The sequence below is a fragment of the Cricetulus griseus genome, chromosome 4, assembly GCF_003668045.3.
Source record: "Cricetulus griseus strain 17A/GY chromosome 4, alternate assembly CriGri-PICRH-1.0, whole genome shotgun sequence".
Classification (NCBI taxonomy): Eukaryota; Metazoa; Chordata; class Mammalia; order Rodentia; family Cricetidae; genus Cricetulus; species Cricetulus griseus.
Window position 1 is genome coordinate 87,630,797 of NC_048597.1, and position 19,591 is coordinate 87,650,387.

At 39.6% G+C, this 19,591-nt stretch overlaps 1 protein-coding gene across 1 annotated transcript in view; it reads right to left on the reverse strand.

Annotated features, from left to right (window-relative positions):
- Positions 1 to 19,591, reverse strand: part of LOC113835673 (vomeronasal type-2 receptor 116-like) — a 50,725-nt gene that overhangs the window by 17,306 nt on the left and 13,828 nt on the right. The window contains exon 4 of the mRNA XM_035444158.1: positions 10,773 to 11,588. Coding sequence (XP_035300049.1) covers positions 10,773 to 11,588 — 816 coding nt within the window. The remainder of the gene's footprint in view (positions 1 to 10,772; positions 11,589 to 19,591) is intronic.

Genomic DNA, 19,591 nt, shown 5'->3' on the forward strand with positions numbered 1-19,591 from the left:
GAGAAAGAAACAACAGATGTGGAGAGACATTGGAAAATAGAAAACAAAACTATGGAATTAAATCAGCCAGTATACTTTAAGGATGTGTTGATCTCAGAAAGGAAACCATGATACATGTTAGGATGGGAGGGGTTTTGCTATTGTTTACAGAGGAGAAGTAAAGCTATGACTGACATCAAAAGTGATAAAGATTCTATTTGAACAAGAGACACCTCTTACGTAGAAGAGATGACAGTTCCTCAAGCAGCATGGACATTTAATCTGAACTAACCTGTAAAACTGACAAATGATTTTATTTGATTAGATATAATTTGCCAAAACACAGCCTCCCCAAAATTTGTGATGGGGAAATTTTTTGTTTTGCCTTTTCAGGGGAATGAAGTATAATGAATCTGAAGATTAATGGAAAAAATGAGGCATCTGAAGAAAAAGGACAAATCATCAAGAAAAAAATGTCTCAAGAAAAAGAGTAAATTGGCCTATTGGTATATCACATTCCAACAAGATTAAATTACATACATCTTCCCAAATATTTATTTCTGCATTTCCCTACAGATATGTAATTCAAATTGTCTTTTTGTAGTCCCAGTTAAATTAAAGATTAAAGCAGATATTGGAGTTGGGAGTGTGGTTCTTTCCTTCTCTAAATCCAAGCAATCTTGTTAAAGTAAAATCCAAAATCTTTGTCTCACCTGATAATGTAAGGCGTATCCCCGAAAGGGAAGATCCTCACTCAAGTCTCGGGATGACGTGACCCCCCAAGTACTCACGAGAGACTGTCCTTGCTGCAATCGACGAGGTTTATTGACAGGAACCAGCACGCTGGGGCTGAGACTCATATCCTACGCAGGGGTAGAGGAGTTTCGACCCCGAATGGCTGGGAATAGGGGTTTTTAAAGAAAGAAAGAAGCCACAACCCAAAATACCACGAATACCAGTGAGGAAAGAAACCCCAACCCAAAATGCCAAGAATACCAGTGAAGGGTCCCGAGGGAAAACACAAGGGGAAACTCCCTATTCCTTAAGATTGTTTGTAAGATTCTAATCTTAACTTTTTATGGCTAGCCTTTTCCTGGAACAGAGTTGCTGAACCAGCTAGCCAACTTATATCCTAGGCCTTATTTTGTCTGCTGAGGGGGTCTTCTTTATCCTGGCCTTTCAATACGGGACATAAGAAAAACAAAAATTAAGTGACCATTAGTATTGCTATTAGTCTCATAGTCCTTTGGTTTTATATGGACTCATTGAAGCTTCTCATGAGGTAGAAATGCTATCTAAAAATGTATAAGATATATATGTATGTATTTTTAATTTTTAGCCATGATATTAATGGTCATATACAGATTACTAACGAACTTTAGAAAGGGTGTCATCTACATTCCTGTACAAGATTTTGGTCCTGAGTGTCTAGCAGCTTTCTGCAGAGAACCATGACACAAGCTAACAGCAACCTTTGAAGTCTCCAACATAATGGGGCCCCACCACGATAATTCTACCAGGGCTATGATAATACCACTAAGATGAAAAATGCCAACTAAAGATTGGCTTTGGTCTACAAGGTGACTACTAGCTGAGGTGATCCAGCCTCACAGACACTGCTCAAAACAATTTCAAGGTAACTAGCTGAGATGATCCAGCCTCATACACTGTTCTAGCCAGAACTTGAGACAAGCCCTGCACTTTCACATTACACAGAGACTGCACAACAAATAATAGAGCTATCTCTCCCAGAGCTTGACAATTAACCATAATTTTTCTTTTTAGGCTCCCCTAAAGATGCCATAACCTACAGAGAGCAGGAAGCAATTTAAAACATAATATCCACATTCCAAAGGGTTGGAGTGGATGGCTTTTGGTTGTTCATTGGGTTATAGATACTTGCTATTGTTTATGGAAACTGGTTACAAGTAGCTATTGATAATGGTCAGGGAAAACTCTAAACAATGCAGATTAGAATCAGGTTCTTTTTTTGAAAATAAAAGGGGAGTACAATATGCTAGGATAAAAAGGAAGCTTATTGAATCTACTTCTAAAAAGCAATGACTAGTTTAAATATTTTACATTGTTAGACTTTTATATATTGTATTCAAATTTTAGAATTGATACAAATTCGAGATTAATTTTGTTAAAACATACTGTTCATATATTTCTAATCTTATTCAAGGTTTGGACAGTATGTTGTGAAAACAGGACAAAAAAGAGAGTGACTGACAAAACTTGCAAAGACAGGGTGGATCAGCCCTTCAAAAATTCTGCTTCATAGAAATGTCTATTGAATAGTTTAGACCTGAATACCAAATATGGATGCCCAACTTTACAGAGGACCCTGGGGTACCTATTAAGGCAGACAGCTGATTTTGTTATTTCTCACATTTTTTGGAAGTCACTTGCTTGCACTTCCTGCTTCTCAGTTAATATTATTTTCTTCTCAGGTCTCTGAGGGAGTTGAAGACTTGATAGTCATAGTTATATTTTTCTTTGTTTAACAGACTCAGAAAAGAAACTCACTAACAGGTGTAAAGTGTAAAAGGTTGAGAGGTATTATAAGATAATTTGAAGAAATTTAGAATAGAAAGTGAACTAGGTACAACCATTTGGACTCACTAAGATAGGATTGATAATTGAGTATTTTCTCCAAATTTATCAAATGCAAATGGATTAGACATTATTTATGTGCTTATTTATTGCCTACATACTGTATATATTTATTGTACTTATTTTATATAGTTTTTCTTCTATTACCTATAATCCTCTTTTTATTTTAGATAAAAAGGGGAAATGTGGTGATATTTTGTTTATGATCTAATAAAGCTTGCCTGAAGATGAGAGTGTAAAGTTAGCCACAGACATAGAGGACAGATGATGGTGTTACACACCTTTAATCTCAGCAGCCACACTCATTGGCAATAGAAGCTGGGTAGTGGTGACACATGCCTTTACTCTCAGCACACTAGAGAGGAAGTATATGGTGGCTGGAGACAGGAGTGCAGTATATTCAGTCTGAAGTCATGCTGAGGCGAGAATTGCCCCAGCCTTGATAGAAGTAAGAACTCTCTAGTTGGCTGCTTTGCTTTTCTGACCTTCAGCTTGAACTTCAATATCTGTCACTGGGTTTTTATTAATTGTGTAACATATGTATGTTCACAAACAGCATGTCTGATCCCATCAGAGGGAAGAAGAATGTGTCACATTCCTTAAAATAAAATTATAAATAGTTGTGAACTACTATGTGGGTGCTAACAACCAAATTTGGGGCCTCTGAAAATATAGCAAGTGTTCCTATCTGATGGGTCATCCTTCCACCATGATTTAATTACATATTTAAATTAATACAATGGGTTTTAATCTTCAACTTCTGAGGAACAATGTTGCATTGAATAATTAACAACCAATGTACCAGACAAATACTAACTTATCTAATATCATATCACTAGAAGTCATGTTCACAAACTGTGTTAATGTCTATGTCAAATATTATTGTAATCCATAATGCCAAAATTACATTGTACACTAAACATTCAGAGTTCATCTTTTATTTATCTATCTTTGACTGAATGAAAAGTTTGCTTGACTTGTTCAGCAGCCTTCCTGATGATAACCTGTTTGAAAGTGAACATCAATGCTCATGAGCTTAAGTGAGTCCTGAGATTATATCAAGAGGGTTTAAACCCAAACATATCCACTTATCAGTAGTAGATGAAGATATGGCCTAGGATCATGGGCACCAATTGTGTTCTAACATTTAAAAATAGAAGCACAATTTGGGTTTCACAATAATTTTATCTTATTTTAGAGTAAACAATCTGTCCCAAGCCATTTATTTCTTAGTTACTTTTGAGTCTAGGGCATGCTGTTTTTATTTTCCACAAAGGTTTCCTCATATAGTCTTGCTTGATTAAATATATAGTGTATTTTATGTTATACTGCTGTTATTATATAAGGTGACTAGGTCTCTACCTGATAGCATTAGACATATTCCATGAAAATGTAAATTGTGGTTATTAAATTCGCAAATTTTGACATTAATTACCTTTGGATATCTTCCAGAATTTCATCTTGTACTAGAAAAAGATGTGTTGAAACATTAACAAATTTAATGTCTTGAAATCAATGATGCAAATCCTCAAATCATGCACCATAATTGCAGAGAGATATACATCCACTGTGGCATAACCTCCTTTTGCCTTGCTTAAGTGCTTCTTTGAGAGTATACATTAGGGGACAATTATAGTTCAGCAGGCTGACCCATCAGAATCATGATTCCCTGGTGAGGAGCCCCACTTGGACAGGTAGTGGAATCACTGGCTGTGGAAACCAGTTGCTCCAGTCTGTAATTTCTCTCATGAGTCACTTCATTTTTTTGTCTAGTAACAGCTTTGGGTGTATTAAAAGTGCTTGTGCATTTACCTCATAAAAATATTGCATCTACTGGGCTTGAAACAGCTGTGCACAGCCAGGAGATTGATTCTTTAACTGCATAATTTTGATGAATAGAAAAAATACTAGGACATTTTACATTACTCAGATAGCCATAGGATTTCCAATCACAAAGACAACCTTTTACAATCCAGGTAGTTTTAACTTCAGAGAATATTCAAGGCAGGTTGTTTGCCCCTAGAGACAAATATCTGGCAGTCCCTAGAGGCAAATACATGATGTCATTTTTCTCAGGTTTTTTTTTTTTTTTTTTACAATTTCATGGACAGAGATCAAAGCAAATTTAGTCTCTATGAGCTCCCTACAACTCAAGGTCTGGCTAATTATTTGTTATTGATAAGTCTTGATTTCCAAAGTCATTTTCTACATGGGAATGTGCTACATGCATGGGTAAATGAGACATTGCTAGCCTGAGTGTGAAACTATGTGACTTAACATGTATTATGAATAGGGGTTGGGCTTGTGAGGGAAGCAGAAGGCAGAGGCAGGGGATGAGGCAGAGGGAAGAGGCAGAGGCAGAAGAGGCAACAGACAGGAGTGTCAATGAAGAGGTAGAAAGATAGTAGCAAAAGGGGAGCAGAGGAAGAAAAGGAGAGAGGAAAGAAAAGGGTATAATTAAGTAGAAAAAAAGCTGCTGAATAGAGCATTGGGAGGAGAGGCAAATTTTTCACAAAGAATTTTTTAAAGATGAAGTAAAGAGTCCGCTGACTCATCACAGACCAGGTGAGTGACCTTCCTGCATTTACCCAACTCCTCTCCAAAGTGCCATTCATCCAGATCCCCCCAGGCTTTCCCTGCTTGAAATAGACATGCCCAGGCAGGGAGGAGCTCCCTGAATCTGGGTATAGGCCACTCTTCCCTCAGTTCCCGGCGACTGATCCCCCAGGTGGTGAGTGATCCACCGCTCTTATCCAACTCCCTATGAAATTTCCATCCATCCCGATCTCCCCAGGACTGCTCCTGCTTTGGGTACCTGCCCAGGCAGTGAGGAACCCCCAGAGGCTGGAAACACCCCACTCTTAACTTCCTGTCCCGCCCCCACACACCTGATCCCTATGGAGGCCTAACTCCTTCAGAGTGAGGAGACTACGAGGAAAGGCAAGACCATCCAGAGCTTCCAACATTGAATTCCTGTCCCACACACACCACAGCGTAACAAGAGGAGATAGAGAGATCCTACCTGCACTCACTGGAAAAAGATATGGGAAGAAGACAGAATAAGAATTCGCTCAACAACAGAAAGACCAATATGACACCACCAGAATCTAGGGACTCCCCTCCAGCAAGACCTGAAAAGCCCAACATAGTGCATGAAGAAGAGATGGACCTCAAAAATTATCTCAGCAAGATGATAGAGACCTTCAAAGAGGAAACAAGAAAATCCCTTAAAGAAATAGAAGAAAAAGCAAGCAAAAAATTACACAAAATAGAGGAAAAGACAAACCAAAAAATTCAAGAAATAAACAAATCTCTTAAAGAAGCTAAAGAAACCCAAGATAAAACAACCAAACAAGTGAAGGAAGCTCTTGAAACAGTTCAAAGTATGAAAGCTGAATTAGACACAATAAAGAAAACACAGAATGAGGCAATGCTGGAAATGGAAAGACTGGATAAATGATCAGGATCTAAAGACATGAGTATAACTAATAGAATCCAAGAGACAGAAGAGAGAATCTCAGCTATTGAAGACTCGCTAGAGGATATACATTCATCAACCAAAGAAAACCTCAAGTCCAACAAATCCCTAACACAAAATATCCAGGAAATATGGGACACCGTGAAAAGACCAAACCTAAGAAAATCGGTGTAGAAGAAGGTGAAGAAACATGGCTCAAAGGTACAGAAAACATATTCAACAAAATCATAGAAAAAAACTTCCCCAACCTACAGAAAGATATGCCTATGAAAGTACAAGAAGCTTAAAGGACAACAAACAGACTGGACCACAAAAAGAAGTCCCCCCAACACATAATAATCAAAACTCCAAATCTACAGAATAAAGAGAAAATATTAAGAGCTGCAAAGGAAAAAGGCCAAGTAACATATAAAGGCAAATTTAGAATCACACCCGACTTCTCATTGGAAACTCTGAAAGCCAGGAGGTCTTGGATAGATACCCTACAAGCACTAAGGGAGCATGGATGTCAACCCAGACTACTGTACCCAGCAAAACTTTCAATCATTATAGATGGAGAAAACAAGATATTCCATGACAAAAACAGATTTAAACAATACATATCCAAAAATCCAGCACTACAGAAGGTTCTGGAAGGAAAACTCCAACCCAAGGAACATAACTACATGCACAAAAACACAGGCAATAGATAATCTAATTTGCGAAACACAAAAAGAAACAGGAGGGCAAAATCCACACAAAATGACACCACCAACAATAAATCCAAAACAAACAAGAACCAGCGAACAATGGTCATTAATATCCCTAAATATCAATGGTCTTAACTTACCCATAAAAAGATATAGGCTAACAGAATGGATAAGAAGACAGAATCCATCCTTCTGCTGTTTACAAGAAACACACCTCAACTTCAAAGACAGGCGATACCTCAGAGTAAAAGGATGGGAAAAGATTTTCCAATCAAATGGCCTCAAGAAACAAGCCGGTGTAGCAATCCTAATATCTAACAAATTGGACTTTAAACTAAAATCAATCAAAAGAGATGAAGAAGGGCATTTCATACTCATCACAGGAAAAGTCCATCAAGATGAAATCTCAATCCTGAACATCTATGCTCCATGTATGAAGGCACCCACATTTGTGCAAGAAACATTACTAAAGCTCAAATCACACAGAAAACCACACACACTTATAGTAGGAAACTTCAACATCCCCCTTATGCCACCAGACAGAAACTTAAGAAAGAAACAAAGGATCTGAAAGAAGTTATGACCCCAACTGGGGTTAACAGATATCTACAGAGCATTCCATCCAAACTCAAAAGAATATATAAACAAACTGAAAAAGAAAAACCACATGATCATCTCATTAGATGCTGAAAAAGCCTTTGACAAAATACAACATCCCTTCATGATAAAGTTCTGGGAGAGAACAGGAATAACAGGAACATATCTAAACATGATAAATGCAATATACACCAAACCGACAGCCAATATCAAAGTAAATGGAGAGAAACTCGAAGCGTTTCCTCTAAAATCAGGAACAAGACAAGGCTGTCCACTCTCTCCATATCTCTTCAATATTGTACTTGGAGTTCTAGCTAGAGCAATAAGACAAGAACAGGGGATCAAAGGGATACAAATTGGAAAGGACGAAGTCAAATATTCACTATTTGCAGATGACATGATAGTCCACATAAGTGACCCGAAAAACTCTACCAGGAAACTCCTACAGCTGATAAGCACCTTCAGCAAGGTAGCAGGATACAAATTAACTCAAAAAAATCTGTAGCCCTACTGTATACAGATGATAAACTCAATGAGAAAGAAATCATGGAAACATCACCTTTCACAATATCCACAAGCAACATAAAATATCTGGGGTAACACTAACCAAAAAAGTGAAAGACCTGTACAATAAGAACTTTGAGACTTTAAAGAAAGAAATTAAAGAAGATACCAGAAAATGGAAACATCTCCCATGCTCATGGATAGGCAGAATTAACATGGTAAAAATGGCAATCCTACCAAAAGCAATCTACAGATTCAACTCAATCCCCATCAAAATCCCAACACAGGTTTTCACAGACATTGAAAGAACAATACTCAACTTTATATGGAAAAAAAAACACAGGATAGCCAAAACAACTCTTTACAATAAAAGATCTTCTGGAGGTATCACCATCTCTGACTTCAAGCTCTACTACAGAGCCATAATTCTGAAAACAGATAGGTATTGGCACAAGAATAGACAGATAGACCAATGGAATCAAACTAGAGACCCAGATATTAACCCACGCACCTACGAACACCTTATTTTTGACAAAGGTGCTAAATCCATACAATGGAAAAAAGAGAGCATCTTCAACAAATGGTGCTGGCACAAATGGATTCGGACATGCAGATAATTGCAGATTGATCCATACCTGTCACCATGCACGAAACTTAAGTGCAAATGGATCAAAGATCTCTCCATAAATCCAGCCACACTGAATCTTCTAGAAGAGAAAGTGGGAATAACCCTTGAACAAATTGGCACAGGAGAACGATTCCTGAACATCACGCCAGAAGCACAGACACTGAGGTCTGCAATCAATAAATGGGACCTCCTGAAACTGAGAAGATTCTGTAAGGCAAAGGACACAGTCAGTAAGACAAAACAACCACCCACATAATGGGAAAAGATCTTCACTAGCCCCACATCTGAGAGAGGACTGATTTCCAAAATATACAAGGAGATCAAGAAGCTGGCCACCAAAACACCATACAATGATATTAAAAAGTGAAGTGCTGAATTAAACAGAGATGTTTCAACAGAGGAATCTGAAATGGCTGAAAGACACTTAAGAAAGTGCTCAAAATTCTTGGCCATCAGAGAAATGCAACTCAAAACAACTCTGAGATACCACCTCACACCTGCCAGAATGGCTAAAATCAAAAATATCAATGACAACCTATGCTGGAAAGGATGCGGAGAAGAAGGAACACTCCTTCATAGCTGGTGGGAGTGTGAACTTGTAAGACCATTCTGGAAATCAGTATGGCGGTTACTCAGAAAAATGGGAATCAATATACCTCAAGATCCAGCCATTCCTCTCTTGGGTATATACCCAAATAGTTCATGTTCATACAACAAGGACATCTGTTCAACCATGTTCATATCATCATTGTTTGTAATAGCCAGAACCTGGAGGCAACCTAGATGCCCCTCAAATGAAGAATGGAAAGAGAAAATGTGGTACATTTATACAATGGAGTACTACTCAGCAGAAAAAAGCAATGGAATCTTGAAATTCGCAGGCAAATGGATGGAACTAGAAGAAACCATCCTGAGTGAGGTAACCCAATCACAAAAAGACAAACATTGTATATACTCACTCTTATATGATTTTTAGACATAGATCAAAGGTTTACCAGCCTATAATCCTCTTCCCCAAAGAAACTAGAAATCATGAATGACTCTAAGGGATAAATGGACCCCAGGAATAGGAAGTGGAATGAACTCCAGAGCTAATTGAGAGCATGAGTGTAGGGGAGTGGGTGCTGCCACAATAAGAGCACAAGAAGAAGAGTAGAGGAGAAGAAATGGAGGAGCAGAGATATTGAGTTGGGGGAAGAGTAGAGGAGAGAAAGCAGGATGAGAGATACCATATCAGAGGGAGCCACTATAGTTCCGAGAAGAGATCTGGAACTAGGGAGATCTCCAGAGACCTACAAGGATGACACAATCTGACAGTCCTGGCAGTGGAGGAGAGCATGGCATAGAAGCCCTTCCCCTAGAATGAGATTGATGACTACTCTCTATGCTATCCTAGAGTCCTCATCCAGTGGCTGATGGAAGCAGAGACAGACATCCACAGAAATACACTGAGCTGAAATCTGGAAGCTAGTTGAAGAGAGGGAGGAATGAAGAGCGAAGGGGTCTGTACCAGGTTGGAGAAACCCACAGAAACATTTGGCCTGAAAAAGGGAAAGCATATTGACCCCAGACGCTCTTTTGGAGGCCTTTATGGGACTGACCCAGGCCCCTGATCATGGATGCCAATGGGGAGGCCCCTGCACTCCTGGGAGCATCTGGAAGTGGACTGGCGTTTTGCCCTGGTGTGTGTGGGGGGACTTTGAGAGCCCATGCTACTTGAAGGGATGCGCTCTGTCTCTGGACACATGGGAAGGGGACTAAGCCCAGCACAGGAAGATTTGGTGGACTTGGTGGAGCCCCTGTTGGGGCCCCTACCCTGCCTGGGGAGTGGTGGGTGGATGGGGTGGGGTGTAGGTTGGAGGTGGGGCAGAAGGAATAGGGGTGAGGGGAGGGAGAGGGGACTTACATGTGAAACAAGCCTGTTACCTAACTTGCATTAATAATAATAATAATAATAATAATAATAATAATAATAATAATAATAGAAAAATGATGAAGTAAAGAGAAATTTACCCACAGAAAGCATCCCTGTTTCCTTATGTTCCCCCTCAGACAGATAAGTCTAGTATACCTCAAGTAAGTATCTATTCTGGATCCTCCCACCTTCATGGATTTTCTTATTTACCCTGGTTCTGACAGGGGGTTGGACCCTAGAAGTAAGCAACGTTTTGCATTATTCTTTACATGACAACAGGAAAGTGTGTTGTGTGTTTGACCTCAGTGAAGTATCTACTAATAATATAAGTTCCCAGTGTCTCCTTTCTTTATGAGGTAGACTTACCTGCCAAGGTAGAAGCCTGTCCTGGTTTATGTCTTTGTGAAAATCTATTTCTGTTTGACTCAAAAGCATTTCATGGAGGGCATGGGCCACTGCATACACTGCATTCCATATGGAAACGCTGGGCTCAGAAGTGATCATCACAACCTGTATTTCCTGTTTATTCTTTAGCGATATATTCAGTGGGCAGAGTTCTTGAATTCCACATGGCAAAGGAGAAGGTGAACAGTGAAAATTGTCCAGCCAGAATTTATGGAAGTAAATATCACTTGGGTACTGTGAGGGTATAAGTGCCTGGATAAAGTGCTTGAAGCCAGGGATATTTCTGTTCTTTGAAAATGAGAAGCTACCTTCAAAAAAGGACATCAAACCAATCCACTTATAAAATACAGATTGTAAGTAAACAATGCGGGGCTTTGCCATGATCCACATCTTCTTTCTCTTTGATATAATTTCATTTTGTATATAGAAAATCAGGACATCATCTATATCCCCGTAGAACACATGCACATTTACTTTTGTATGTTGGCTCAAATTCACCAACCCAACCCCAAAGTAAAAATCCACTTTCATATAAGTTGGTATTCTTTCTGTAAAAGCCACACAGATATCTTCTGAAGCAAGCTCTGCTGTCAGGTCAGAGAGGAACTCCTTTCCGTTTAGGTCATCAGCCACAATGAGCCCCACCCACTTCCAGCCAAAGTGCAGCAATAAAAAGATCACTCCTTGGGTCAGAGCTTTTTCTTGAGGAGAAATCTGGTACAAGGATGGGAATGTATCTTTGTCATTTAGCACAGAATGAAACAATCCATATGTGACCTGAAGAAGCAAAGAAAAGTATGTTATTTTGAGTTTTAGATTGTCAGGGATCAGAGAGCAGTACCAGCCCCTACCCAGGTTACCAAATGTGAAATGCTTCTCAGGAGTGAAGGATGGGTTGAACATTTTACAGTAATCATTTTCTCTATGCCTCCTACCCATATATGAGTGAGTAAATACCATGTTTGTCTTTCGTGCCTTGGTTACCTCAATCAGGATGGTTTCTTCTGGTTGTATCGATTTGTCTGTGAATTTCAAGATTTCATTTTTTTTTCTGCTGAGTAGTACTCAACTGTGTAAATGTACCACATTTTCTTTATCCATTCTTTGGTTGAGGGGAATCTAGGTTGCTTCCAGGTTCTGGGTATTGCAAATAATGCTGCTATGAACATAATTGAACAGCTGCCCTTGTATGAATATGCATCCTTTGAGTATATGCCTAAGAGTGTGATTGCTAGGTCTTTAGGTTGACTGATTCCCATTTTCCTGAGAAAACACCATACTGATTTCCAAAGTAACTGTACAAGTTTACACTCCTAAAAGCAATGGAGGCTGTTCTCCTTCCCCACATCCTCACCAGCATAAACTATCACTGATATTATTGATTTTATCCATTTGGATGGGTATAAGATTGTATCTCAGAGCTGTTTTGATTTACTTTTCCCTGATGGCTAATGATGTTGAACTCTTTCTTATGTGTCTTTCAGCCATTTTAGATTCCTTATTGAGAATTCTCTGTTTAGTTCTGTACCCAACTTTTTAATTAGATTATTTGGTGTTTTGGTGACTAGATTCCTGAGGTCTGTGTATATGGAAAGCAGCCCTCTGTCAGATGTGGGGTTGGTGAATATCTTTTCCCATTCTGTGGGCTACTGTTTTGTCTTGTTGAGTGACTGCTTTGCCTTACAGAACATTCTCAGTTTCAGAAGGTGCCATTTATTAATTGTCAATCTCAGTGTCTGTGCTACTGGCATTATGTTTGCAATCCACATCTCCAGAGAATCTTGGAAACAATGAGGACCTTAAGAGAGACATCTATGATCTCCCAGAGAAGGGGAAAGACACTAGAGCTCCTGAGAAACTGGAAGCATAGGTTGTAGGCAGGAGGGAGGTAGGAGAAAGTGCAGTGGAGGAGGGGGGAGAAGAGCATGAGTGATCAGGGATATTGAATCAAGGGATGAATAGAGAAGAGGAAGAGAAGAGACACCTTAGTAGAGGCAGCCATTTCAGGTTTAAAGAAAAATCTGGGTCTACAGAAAAGTCCAGAGAACCACAAAAATGAACCCAACTAAGAATCTAAGCAATAGTGGAGAGGCTACCTTAAAAGGCCTTCCCCTGTAATGAGATTTATGACTACCTTAATTGCCATCCTAGAGCTTTTATTCAGTAGCTGATGGAAGCAGAAGAAGAGATCCACAGCTAAGCACGGAGCTGAACTCCTGGAATCCAGTTGTAGAGAGGGAGGAGTGATGGAAAATGTGTCAAGACCATGCTGTGAAACCCACAGAAACAGCTGACCTGAGCAAGTGGGAGCACTGACAGCTGGGGAACCAGCAAAGGACCAAAACAGTCCCCCGCATGTGGGTGTCTGCTAGGAGGTCTGGGCCTCTGGTAGTGGAACCAGTATTTATCCCTAGTACACAAATGGATTTCTGGAGCCCATTCCCCATGGAAGAATACCCTCTCAGCCTGGATTCACAGGGGAGGGCCTAGACCCTGTAACAAATGACTAGATAGACTTTGATGATCTTTCACGGTAGGCCTCACCCTTCCTGGGGAGTGGATTGTGGGGTTGAATGGGGGTAGTGGTGGAGCATGGGAGGATGGGAAGGTGAGGGAACTGGGATTGGTATGTAAAATAAGACTGTTTCTAATTTAAATCAAATTTATAAAAAAATGGTGAATCCAACACACACACACACACACACACACACACACACACACAATTTCTATTGTAACATCATCCACATTCTGTTATAATGTTCTTTATTGTTCTTCCATGTGTTAAAAGTTTCCAGTTTATAGACTCTTCCTTTCGTCTCCACCGCCACAATCTATTCCGAGCCCTACTCCTGTCCAATGCCCCCATTACCACAGGATCTCTCTGGTCCTATGGCTGCAGTTAGTGGACACACCCAGACAGAGATAACCTCCCTGAGTCTGAAAACACCTCACTATTCCTTCCCCCTCCACTATCCTACCACTACTGAGTGAGGAGACTACCGGGAGGGGAAAGGCCTTCCATAGCTGCACACATTCAAGACATGGCCACCACTTACAACCAGGTGAAAAAGGGAGATAGAGAGACCCCACCTGAACCCAATGGACTAAGAGATGGGAAGAATGCAGAATAAGAACACTCAACAACAGAAAGACCAAAATGACACCACCAATATCTAGGAACTCTAACCAGCAAGTTCTGAAAAACACAACACAGAGGAAGAAGAAGAGACAAACCGAAAAATCTACTTTATGAAGATGTTTGAGACTCATAAAGAGGAAACAAGAAAATCTCTTAAAGAAATGGAAGGAAGAACAACCAAGAGAATCAGTAATTCTCTTAAATAATCTAAAGAAAAAGCAACCAAACAAGTGAAGGAAGCACTTGAAACTGTTCAAGGCATGAATGCTGAAATAGAAACAATAAAAAAACACACAATGAGGGGATGCTGGAAATAGAAAGGCTGGATAAATGATCAGAATCTAAGGATGTGAGTATAACCAATAGAAAACAAGAGATGGATTGGAGAATCTCAGTTGTCGATGACTCACTAGAGGATATACAGTAATCCACCAAAGAAAATCTCAACTCCAAAAAATTCCTAACAGAAAATATCCAGGAAATATGGAACACTGTAAAAAGGCTGAGCCTAAGAATAATAGGTATAGAAGAGGCTGAAGAAATACAGCTCAAAGGTACAGAAAACATATTCAACAGAATCATATTCAACAGAATCATAGTTCTTCTATGATTCCAAACTACAGAAGAATATGCCTATGAAAGTAGCAGAAGATTACAGAACACCAAATAGACTGGACCACAAAAGAAGTCCCATCTTCACATAATTATTAAAACCCCAAATCTTCAGAATAAAGATTAAATATTAAGAGCAGCAAAGGGAAAAGGTCAAGTAACATATAAAGGCAGACCTATCTGAATTACACCAGACTTCTCAATTGAAACTTTGAAAGCCAGAAGATGCTGGATAGATGTATTTCAAACACTAAGGGAACATGGATGCCAACACAGACTACTGTACCCAGCAAAGCTTTCAATCATTATAGATGGAAAAAACAAGGTATTCCATGACAAAATCAGATTTACACACTAAATATCCAAAAACCCAGCACTACCGAAAGTTCTGGAGGGAAAACTCCAACCCAACAAAATAACTGCCCTCACAAAAACATATGCAACAGATAATCCAACTTTACCAAACAAAAAATGAAATATTAGGTGAAATACACACACAATGACACCACCAACAATAAATCCAAAACAAACAAGAACCAACAATCAATGGACTCCAATATGCCTCAGTGTCAATGGTCTTCACCTGCCTATAAAAAGATACAGGCTAACAGAATGGATATGAAGACAGAATCCATCTGCTGTATACAAGAAACATACCTCAACTTCAGAGAAAGGCGTTAACTCAGAGTAAAGGGATGGGAAAAGATTTTCCAATCAAAGGGACCCAAGAAACAATCTTGTGTATCAATCCTAATATCTAACAAATTAGATTTCAAGCAAAAATCAATGAAAAGAGATGAAGAAGGGCATTTCATACTCATCACAGGAAAATTCCATCAAAGGGGTGGGTACCAGGCTGGTGAAACCCACAGAAAAAGCTGGCATGAACAAGGAGGAGCACATCGACCCCAGACTGCTGTCTGGGAGGCGAGAGCGGCACAGTTCCAGACCCTTGAACATGGATGTCTATGAGGAGGCCTCTACACTCTATGGGGTCGCTGGTAGTGGATCAGTATTTTTCCAGTTGTAAGGTGGAAATTTGATAACCCATCCCACATGAATAGATGCTATCTCAGCCTGAACACATGGGGGAGGGCCTAGGCCCAGCACAGGATGATGTGCTAGACTTTGGGGAAACCCCATTAGGGGCACTAACCTGCCTGGGGAGAGAAGGAGGGATGGGTGGGAGCAAGTGTGGAGTTGAGTGGAGGATTGAGGGGAAGAGGAGGGAGAGGGAGAAGGGATTGACATGTGAAGCAAGCTTGTTCCTAATTTGAACTAATAAAACATGTGGTTAAAAAAATAATGGAGTCTCAATCCTGAACATCTATGCCCCAAATACGAAGGCACCCATATTTGTAAAAGAAACATTACTAAAGCTCAAACTACACATAAAACCATATGCACTTATAGTAGGAGACTTCAACACCCTGCTTTCAACACTAGACATAAACACCAGACAGAAACTTAACAAAGAAACAAAGGATGTAATAGAAGTTTTGAATCAATTGGGTTAATAGACATCTATAGAACATTCCATCCCAACACAAAAGAATATACCTTCTTCTCAGTGCCACATGGAACCTTCTCTAAAATTGACCACATACTTGGCAACATAGAAAACCTCTACAGATACAAAAAAATGAGATAAGCCACTGTATCTCATCAGACCACCATAATTTAAGATTAGAATTCAACAGCAATACAAATTGCAGAAAACCTACAAAGTCATGGAAATGAAATAACACCCAATTGCACCGCTCCAGGGGTGAGGAAGAAATTAAAAAAAAGAAATTAAAGACTTCCTAGAATTTAATGAGAATGTAGACACAACATACCCAAATTTATGGGATACTATGAAAACAATACTAAGAGGAAAGTTCATAGCATTAAGTGCCCACATGAAGAAACTGGAGAATAGTCACACTAGAGAATTACCAGAACAACTGAAAGCTTTAGGGCAAAAAGGAGCAAACTCACCACCGAGGAGTAGATACCAGGAAATAATCAAACTGAGGGCTTAAATTAGTAAAGTAGAAACTAGGAAAACATTACAAAGAATCAATGAAATAAAGAGTTGGTTGTTTGAGAAGATCAACAGTAGCCCTACTACACATCAACAATAAGAGGCTGAGAAAAAAATCAGAGAAACATCACCCTCTGAGTCTTCAAAGAAAGAAATTAACAAAGATACCAGAAAATGGAAAGATCTCCCATTATCTTGGATAGGTAGGATCAACATAGTAAAATTGGCAATCTTGCCAAAAGCAATCTACAGATTCAACACAATCCCCATCAAAATCCCAGCACAATTCTTCACAGACCTTGAAAGAAAAATACTCAACTTTATATGGAGAAACAAAAGACACAGGATAGCCAAAACAACCTGTACAATAGGGGAAATTCCTGAGACATTACCATCCCTGAGTTCAAGCTCTTTATAGACCTTTGGTACTATACACAGCCTGATATTGGCACAAAAATAGGCAGGTAGACCAATGGAATTGGGTTGAAAACCCTGATACTAACCCACATACCTACAAACACCTGATTTTTGACAAAGAAGATAAAGATATACAATGGAAAAAGGTGAGCATCTTCAGCAAATGGTGTTATCATAACTCTATTCTGGCATGTAGAAGACTTTGGAAAGATCCATGTCTGTCACCTTGCACAAAACTTAAGTCCCAATGGATGAAAGACCTCAACATAATTCCAACCACACTGAACCTCTTAGAAGAGAAATTAGTAGATACCCTTGAACGAATTTGTACAGGAGAGTGCTTCCTGACTACAACAACAGTAGCTCAGACATTGAGATCTACCATTAATAAAATGGACCTCCTGAAAGTGAGAAGCTTCTGTAAGGCAAAGGACACAGTCTGGAAGACAAAACCACAGCCCACAGAATGGGAAAATATCTTCACCAAACCCACATCTGACAGAGGCCTGATTTCCAAAATATACAATGAACTCAACAAGTTAGAGACCATAACAGCAATCAATGAAATTAAAAAGTGGGGCACAGAACTAAACATATAATTCTCAACAGAGGAATCTAAAATGGCTGAAAAAATTTAAGAAAGTGCTCAAAATCCTTAGCCATCAGAGAAATGTAACTCAAAACAAATCTGAGATACCATCTTACACTGGCCAGAATGGTTAAAATCAAAAACACCAATGACAATCTATGTTGGAGAGGATGAGGAGAAAATGGAACACTCCTCCATTGCTGGTGGGAGTGCAAACTTATAAGACCACTTTGGAAATAAGTATTGTGGTTGCTCAAGAAAATGGCAATCAGTCTACCTCAAGATTCAGGAATTACTCTCTTGGCCATATACCCAAATTATGCGTGTTTATACAACAAGGACATATGTTCAACCATGTTCATAGCAGCATTGTTTGTAATAGCAGAACTTGAAAGCCATCTAGATGCCCTTCATCTGAAGAATGGATAGAGAAAATGTGGTGCATTTATACAATGGAGTACTACTCAGCAGAAAAAAGCAACAGAATCTTGAAATTCACAGGCTAATGGTTGGAACTAGAAGAAACCATCCTGTGTGAGGTAATCCTGTCACAAAAATACAAACATAGTATGTACTAACTCACATATTAATTTCAGACATAGAGCAAAGGATTAGCAGCCTACAATCCTCTTCACCAAAGGAATTTGGAACAAGAAGGACTCTAAAAGAAAATTGCATGGGCTCCTGAGGATGAGAAAGGGCAGGATCTCTTGAGCTAATTGGAAACATGAGTGTAGGGTAGAGGGAGCTGCCAGAACGTGAGGAGGAGAAGAGGAGGGGATAGGAGGAAATGGAGGAGCTGAAAGTTTGAATAGGGGGAAGGATAGAGGAGAGCAGGATGAGAGATATAACAGAGGGAGCCATTATAGGTCTGAGGAGAGATCTGGCACTAGGGAGATTTCCAGAGATCTACAAGGATGATACCAACTGACAATCTAGGCAATGGCGGAGAGGCTACCTTAAATGCCCTTCTCCTATAATGATACTGATAACTACTTTATATGCCATCCTAGAGCCCTCATCCATTGGCTGATGGAATCAGAGGCAGGCACCCATATCTATACACTAAACTGAACTCTGGAATGCAGTTACAGATATGGAGGAATGAAGATCAAAGGGGTTGGACTTGGCTGGTGAATCCCACATAAACATCTGGCCTGAACAAGGGGGAACACATGGACCCCAGACAGATCACTGGGACATCAGCATGCAACTGATGTGGACCCCAAGAATGTGGGTGTTATTTAGGAGGCCTTGGAAATCTGTGGGGCCTCTTGGAGTAGAACAGTACTTATTCCTAGCATCGGAATGAACTCTGGGAGCCCATTTCACATAGAAGGATATTCCATCAGCCTAGACACATGGAGGAGGACCTATGCCCTTTCCCAAAGGATATGACAGACTCTGAAGACAACCCCAATAGAATAACTCACTCTCCCTTGGGAGTAGAAATGGTATGACAAGGGTAGGGTGTTAGTGGAGGGGCAGGGGAGGTAAGGAGAGATTGGGAACTGCCATTGATATGTAAAACAATCCTTTTAATTTAAATAAAAATGGAGTGAAAATGGAAAAGAGAAAAGAATGAGGATCTGGGGGCACATCACCAATAATTGAGGCCTCATCCTTCCCAAATGATAGATTTAATGAAGTCATGTCCAAGCATCTATTGTAAAATGAGAGTCTGTGAGAAACACAGAAATAATCATGTATATCATGATTTCTTAATTTAGGATGCAATACATATATGAATTTTTTTACTGAGTGACAGTAATCAGTGTTGCACTATCTGTTTTTCTAATCTTGATTAATTACCAAGCATGGGGTCTACCCTAATGCTTTCTCAGTTTGTAGTGATGCTTGCAGATGGTTGCTTTGCCTCAGTATTGCTTTGTTAGAGCCTATTGTGGGGAAATCTCTAAGTGGATGTTCTCTGTGAGTGCTACTCAGAGATCTGATTTCCTGACAGATCATACTTTCCTTGCAAAATTTTTCAGTAG